This window comes from Carlito syrichta, unplaced genomic scaffold (genome assembly GCF_000164805.1).
Source record: "Carlito syrichta isolate Samal-C Ts95f unplaced genomic scaffold, Tarsius_syrichta-2.0.1 Scaffold304596, whole genome shotgun sequence".
Taxonomy (NCBI): domain Eukaryota; kingdom Metazoa; phylum Chordata; class Mammalia; order Primates; family Tarsiidae; genus Carlito; species Carlito syrichta.
The window spans coordinates 200,726-207,682 of record NW_007248692.1 but is presented as its reverse complement, the minus strand read 5'-3'; the positions used below and the strand labels follow the sequence as shown (position 1 = coordinate 207,682).

Here is a 6,957-nt window from a genome sequence, read left to right as displayed (position 1 = left end):
CTGCCATCCTGAACAGCTAATCACCATGGCAATAACCCCCCTCCCACTGTTACATTTCACAGCAATGCTTTTTACAAACCATCACCATGGTGACAGCTCTTGTGTGATCTCACCCAGAGATGCTACTGGACCCCTAAAGAAAGCCTTGATAAGCCATGTGCCTTAAACATTTGCCATCAAACATTCATTAAGTACCTGGCCCCCTCTCCAGTCTTGGAGAGGTGGATCTACCCTCTTTCTCTGTTCCATTTTCTTTTTTTTTTTTCAAGTTGGAGTCTCACTCTGTCGCCCAGACTGGAGTGCAGTGGCATGCTCATGGCCACCGCAGCCTCGACCTGCTGGGCTCCGGCGATCCTTCCGCCTCAGCCTTCCAGGTAGCTGGAACTATAGGCGCGCACTACCACACCCGGCTAGTTTTTGATTTATTGTAGAGACGAGGTCTCGCCAAGTTGCCCGGGCGGGTTTGGAACCCACGGGTTCAGGCAATCCACTCGCCTTGGCCTCCCAAAGTGTTGAAATTACAGGCTGAGTCACCGAGCCTGGCCTATTTTCTTTTTTTTTTTTTTTAAGTCAGAGACTCACTCTGTCGCCCAGGCCTCGGGGCATTGGCACACTGACGGCCACCCCAGTGTCGACCTACTGGGCTCTGGCAATCCTTCCACCTCAGCCATCCAAGTAGCCGGAACTACAGGCACACACTACCACGCCCAGCTAATTTTTTTGATTTTAGTGTAGAGATAACTTCTCACCATGTTGCCCAAGCTGGTTTCGAACCCACAGGCTCAGGCAAGCCTCTCACCTCGGCCCCCCAAAGTGCTGGGATTACAGGCTTGAACCACTGCGCCCGGCCTTTCTCTGTTCTACTTTCTAAATAAACTTTTTCTTTCTGATTTACTCTTTGTGCAATTCTTTGCATCTTTCCTGTAACACTGGTACATCGGCCTAAGTCTTTGAACGTTGAGCACTGCCTTCTTCAGCCAGGCCACTGAGTGTGCTTTTCCCTACAAATAGTTTTCCTAGGCCAGGTACGGTGGCTCACACCTGTAACCTCAGCATTTTGGGAGGCTGAGGCAAGAGAATTGCCTGAGCTCAGGAGTTCAAGACCAGCCTGGACAACATGGCAAGACCTCATCTCTACAATAAGTCAAAAAATTAGCTGGGCGTGGTGGTGCACACCTGTAGTTCCAGCTACTTGGAAGGCTGAAGCAGAAGAATCGCCTGAGCCCAGCAGATCGATGCTGTGGTGGCCGTGAGCATGCCATTGCACTCCAGCCTGGGCAATGGAGAGACTCTGACTCAAAATCAATAAATAAATCGTTGTTCCCCATCTTAACCCCTCCCAGCCTGAAGGCTTCCCCATGGCTCCACCACAGAAGTGATTTCACTTGCCTTTAAAGTCCTACAGCACAAGCCCTCAGAATTTTATGTATTTTCATTACCATTCTCCCATTAAACTGCAAACTCCTTTGGAAGAAAAAACTTTATTCATTATGGTGCCTTGTACACCATCATATGGGGAATAGGTGATCAATAAATATTTGATGAATGAATGAATGAATAACAATATTGCAAAATATTAAAATACTTGCCCACCACTCACCCTTGCCACCCAAATGCCTCTCATTACCATTGCTCTCCTGCCTAGGAGCACCTGGACTCCCCACAATCTCCTAATTAAGGGGTTAATGTCTTGCACAGCAGGGAGCGCCCAGGACCCTGATCCAGTCACGTGACCCAGGTCCCTGGTGAAAGTATCCATTCTGGCTGATCGGGACCTGTGTGGAGTCATTGTTAAATATTTTGATAATATCTCTGATGATAAATAAGTTTTGATTATATAGTTTGAAAATCATACTTCTCACTGAAAAATCTCTTAGAAGACTCAGGTGATCCAGGAATAGAAAAAAAAATGCTCGTTTGTCAGTCACTGGAGGTGTAGGGTGCATCCGCTAGGACTTAATCTTCATGTAAACCAGAAGGTATGCAGTTTCCTGCCTACAAAGAAGAGAAAATGTGTTGTCCTTGTGAAATGAAACATTCATCATGAAGTGATACATTGTTAATTCGTAAGACAAGCATCAACAAATGTCCAACAAATCAAGTTGTTGGATCAAGTGGTCGTCTATCCATCACCTCAGAGGGGAAGCAAATGGGTGATCTAGGAAAATAACTACTGAGTTTCTAATAGTTAATATCCAAGCCAGAGGCTGACAACACTACGGGCCCATGAGCCAAATCCAACCCTGTTTTTGCAAATACATTTTTTTTTCTTTGAGTTGGAGTCTCACTCTCACCCCGGTGCAGTGGCACACTCATAGCCACCCCAGCATCGACCTGCTGGCTCTGGCGATCCTTCCGCCTCAGCCTTCGAGTAGCCAAAACTACAGGCGCACACTAGCACACCCAGCTAACTTTTTAAATTTTTTTCATTGTAGAGATGAGGTCTTGCCAAGTTACCCGGGTGGGTCTCAAACCCACAGGCTCAGGCAATCCATTCGCCTCAGTCTCCCAAAGTGCTGGGATGACAGGCTGAGTCACCAAGTTCGGCCTGCAAATAAATTTAACTGGAATACAGTCATGCTCATTAATCATGCAGTGTCCATGGCTGATTTTGTGCTACAGGGCAAAGGGAAGTGGCTGTAACAGAGACCAGATGGGCCCCAAAGCCTGAAATATTTCACCTCTGGCCCTTTACAGAGAGTCTGCCGCCTCCTGATCTAAAGAATGGGAAAATTGATGACAACTAGATAGTGACAAAGAATGGGCATCTAAGAGAGCTGCTCAGAAGAAACAGAAGAGTAGAAGAGTAGAAAATAGAAAAAAGTAGGAGAGTTTCAAACACACAATTAAGTTTCACCTAATTCATTATTTTCTGAATGATGGCAGCTAAAAACCATCTCAAATATCAGCTTTGGTATACAGCCTGAAAACAAAGCTGAGAAAAGTTATAAAGTTTCTCTGCCTTAACCTTACCAGCTTTTTTCTCTCCAGATTCTCCTATGTAGTTATTGATTTAAAAAAAAATATGTATTGCTACTTACTAAATGCAATCCAGACAAAGAGGATGAAAAAGGAAATCTTGCCAGGCTCGGTGGCTCAGCCTGTCATCCCGCGCCTTTGGGAGGCTGAGGTGAGTGGATGGCCTGAGCCCGCGGGTTCGAGACCCGCCTGGGCAGCGAGACCTCATCTCTACAATAAATCAAAAAATCAGCCGGGCGTGGTAGCGCATGCCTGTAGTTCTGGCTACTTGGAAGGCTGAGGCGGAAGGATCGCCAGAGCCCAGCAGGTCGAGGCTGCAGTGGCCAGGAGCGGCCACTGCACTCCAGTCTGGGCGACAAAGTGAGACTCCAACTCAAAAAAAAAACAACAACAACAAAAATGTGATCCTTGCTATAAAGGGGGTATGCTCAAAATTGGATTGAAAGCATATGAAAAGCCTCTACGAGTCTGTCTGGGTGAATCAGTAAAGGCTTTAGAGTAAGAGAAAATCTGAGTGGGCCGGCACAATGGCTCTCGCTTTGGGAGGCCGAGGTGAAGAACTGTCTGAGCTCAGGAGCTCGAGACCAGCCTGGACAGCACGGGTATGGTGACAGGCGCCTGTAGTCCCAGCTACTTGAAAGGCTGAGGCTGAAGGATCGCCTGAGCCCAGCAGTCAAAGATGCGGTGGCCATGAGCCTGCCGCTGCACATCAGCCTGGGTGGCAGAGCAAGATTCCAACTCAAAAAAAAAAAAAAAGTGAGTGGGAGTTTGCCTAGATGGTAAATTAGGAGAGGGCAGTAAAGGACAGTCACAGAAGGAAAAAGGAGGACAGCTGTTTGGAGAGCTACTTACACTTGAGTATTATCAGAGTCTAAATTATATACTTAAAGAAAAGTATGGTCTAGCGGGATGGGTGTTAAAAGGTGAGGCTGTCCAGGCAGGGTGGCTCAGTCTGTAGTCGGCACTTTGAGAGGCCCAGGGGAGAGGATTGCCTGAGCCTGGGGGTTGGCTCGAGACCAGCTTGGGTGACGTGGTGAGACCCCGTCTCTACAATAAATCACAAAAACTAGCTGGGCATGGTGGCGTGCGTCTGTAGTTCCAGCTACTTGGAAAGCTGAGGCAGAAGGATCACGTAAGTCCAACAGGCTGCCGTGGCCATGAGAGTGCCACTGCACTCCAGTCCGGGCGACGAGAGTGAGACTCCCATTTAAAAAAAAAGACGAGACTGAACAGTTAGTCACTGGAGTCATCCGCATATTCGGGACAGTTGAATCTGAGAGTCCCACAACTCCAAGGACCCTGGGGAAGTTCATCAGGTTTCCATCATCCAAATACTTTTCTTACCAGTGGTAGTCCTGATTGCCATAGGTGCACTGGATGTCTTCCCAAGACACCTGGAAGTCCATAAACAAGTGAGTCAAGCAGCTAGCTGACATTTATTAAGCGCCCACGGAGTACCAGGTGCTCTGCCTCGCCTTGCTCCTCCTCACTTCTCCAGACAGCCCCCCCCGCCCCTGTGGCGCCCAAGAACCCGGCGCCTCTAAAGCCAGCATGTCCAACCTGCAGCCCACCGGCCTCACATGGCCCAGGACAGCTAGTCACATGGCCCCACAAATGCATTTAACATCATGTGTCTCCTGGTGTTTATTTTCTTCGTGACCCCAGGTGTAGTTCCACTTTTGAAGTTCACAATCACGCCTATTATTCATGACATGGCTTCTTGGCAGCGCATGCATTTGTGAGCAGCTGTTTTCCATGAGGAAGCACATGAAAAACAAAGTCTGAACAAGCATTTCTGACATTTGAGAGCTCACTCAGAATTGTGACCGCTTCCATCGAACCAGATGTTGATTTGTTTTACAAAAACAGGGTCACATTTCCCACTAGTTTTATCTTGTTCTCATTTTTCTAAACGTTATAGTAAAAATTATTTTAAAAAGAAGTCTTAGTATGTATATATGCTAATTATATTCTACCATTTATGTGCCACCCAAGACAATTCCTCTTTACTTGATGTGGCCCAGGAAAGCCAAAAGGTTGGGCACCCCTGCATCATTTACAATGAAGACTTTTTAGCACCGTTGTCCTTCTGTGCACAGTGTGTCTTGATCTTAAGGAACCATGCAGTCCTGGGCCCAAAATTTATTAGAGACAGCTAATCCAGGGCAAGAGGCAACTGTGAATGATGTTTCTCACCAAGCAAACATTGGAGTCATTGAAGCAGAACCATCTTCCATCCACAGAATTTCGGATATAGACACAGTAATGACCGGAGTCAGCCATTCCCACGTGGGCAATCACAGCAAAAAGTTCATACTGGCCTCCAGACTGGAAGGAGACAAGACACAAAATCATTTACCCCTCATTCCTCTTTCTAGCTGTAGTCTTGAAATTAAAAATATTATTTCAGCTGAGAGTGGTGGCTCACAATTGTAATCCCAGCACTTTGGGAGGTGGAGGCGAAAGGATTGCCTGAGTCCAGAGGTTTGAGACCAGCCTGAGCAACTTGGCAAGACCTTGTCTCTACAATAAATTAAAAAATCAGCCAGGAGTGGTGGCACGTGCCTGTGGTTCCAGCTACTTGAAAGGCTGAAGTAGAAGGATCACCTGAGCCCAGCAGGTTGAGGCTGCAGTGGTAGCGAGCATGCCACTGCACTCCAGCCTGGGCAACAGAGTGAGACTCCGACTCAAAAAAAGAAAAAAAACACATACTATTTCACCAGGGGGTGGTGGTTTGTGCCTGTAATCCTAGCATTTTGGGAGGTGGAGATCGAGACCAGCCTGGGCAACTTGGTGAGATTTTGTCTCTACAATAAATCAAAATATTAGTCGGGCATGGTGGCACGCACCTGTTATTCCAGCTACTTAGAAGGTTGAGGTGGAAGGATCATCTGAGCTCAGTAAATAAAGCCTGCAGTGGCTGTGAGCATGCCACTGCACTCCAGCCTGGGCAACAGAGTGAGACTCTGACTCAAAAAGTTAAAAAAAAAAAATAGCCAGGTACCATGGTTTGTGCCTATAGTTCCAGCTAGTTGGAAGGCTGAGGCAGAAGGATTACCTGAGCCCAGCTGATCGAGGCTGTAGTTGCCATGAGTGTGCCATTGCACTCCAGCCTGGGCATTAAAGTGGGCCCCCAACTCAAAACAAAAACAAAAAAACATTATTTCATCACACATTAATACATTTCCAGCTCTCTGCCAGGCACTGATACTTCAAAGTTTCTGCAAAACACTCCTTGACCTCAAGAACCTGACCGCTAATTAAAAACAAACATATAGGGAGAAGTGTGATGGGGGAGAGAGGAAAGAAAGAAAAAAGAAAAACAAACATATAAACCAGAATTATAGCATACTTTTTTTTGAGTTGAGATTTCAGTCTATTGCCCAGGTTGAAGCACAGTGGTATGATCATGGCTCACGGCAACCTTAACCTCCTGGACTCAGGTGATCCTTCCACCTCAGTCGCCCTTGTAGCTAGCTGAGACAGACACACAACACCATTCCTGGCTTACTATTTGATTTTTTTGTAGAGAGGAGGTCTCACTGTCTTGCCTAGGCTGGTCTTTGACTCCTGAGCTCAAGCAATCCTCCTGCCTCGGCCTCCCAAAGTACTGCATGGTTTATTTATTTGTTTGTTTTTTTATTTGAGTCAGAGTCTCACTCTGTCACCCAAGTTGGAGTGCAGTGGCACATTCACGGCCACTGCAGCCTCCACCTGCTGGGCTCAGGCGATCCTTCTGCTTCAGCCTTCCAAGTAGTTGGAACTATAGGCATGTGCCACCACGCCTGGCTAATTTTTCTTTTTTTTATTTATTATAAAGACGAGGTCTCACCATGTTGCCCAGGTTGGTCTCAAACCCCTGGACTCAGGCAATCTTCTCACCTCAGCTTCCCAAAGTGCTGGAATTACAGGAGTGAGCCACCACAACTTGCTGACATGTTTTAAACCAGATGTCTTTTACAGGTAATTTAGAAAGAC

General features: G+C 46.9%; 1 protein-coding gene across 1 annotated transcript in view; it reads right to left on the bottom strand.

The window, feature by feature from the left end:
* Positions 1-1,465: 1,465 nt before the first annotated feature.
* Positions 1,466-6,957, bottom strand: part of USP18 (ubiquitin specific peptidase 18) — a 24,114-nt gene continuing 18,622 nt past the window's right edge. The window contains exons 8-10 of the mRNA XM_008060317.2: positions 5,176-5,307; positions 4,324-4,373; positions 1,466-1,995 (exon numbers count right to left, since the gene is read on the bottom strand). Coding sequence (XP_008058508.1) covers positions 1,950-1,995; positions 4,324-4,373; positions 5,176-5,307 — 228 coding nt within the window. The 3' untranslated portion in view covers positions 1,466-1,949. The remainder of the gene's footprint in view (positions 1,996-4,323; positions 4,374-5,175; positions 5,308-6,957) is intronic.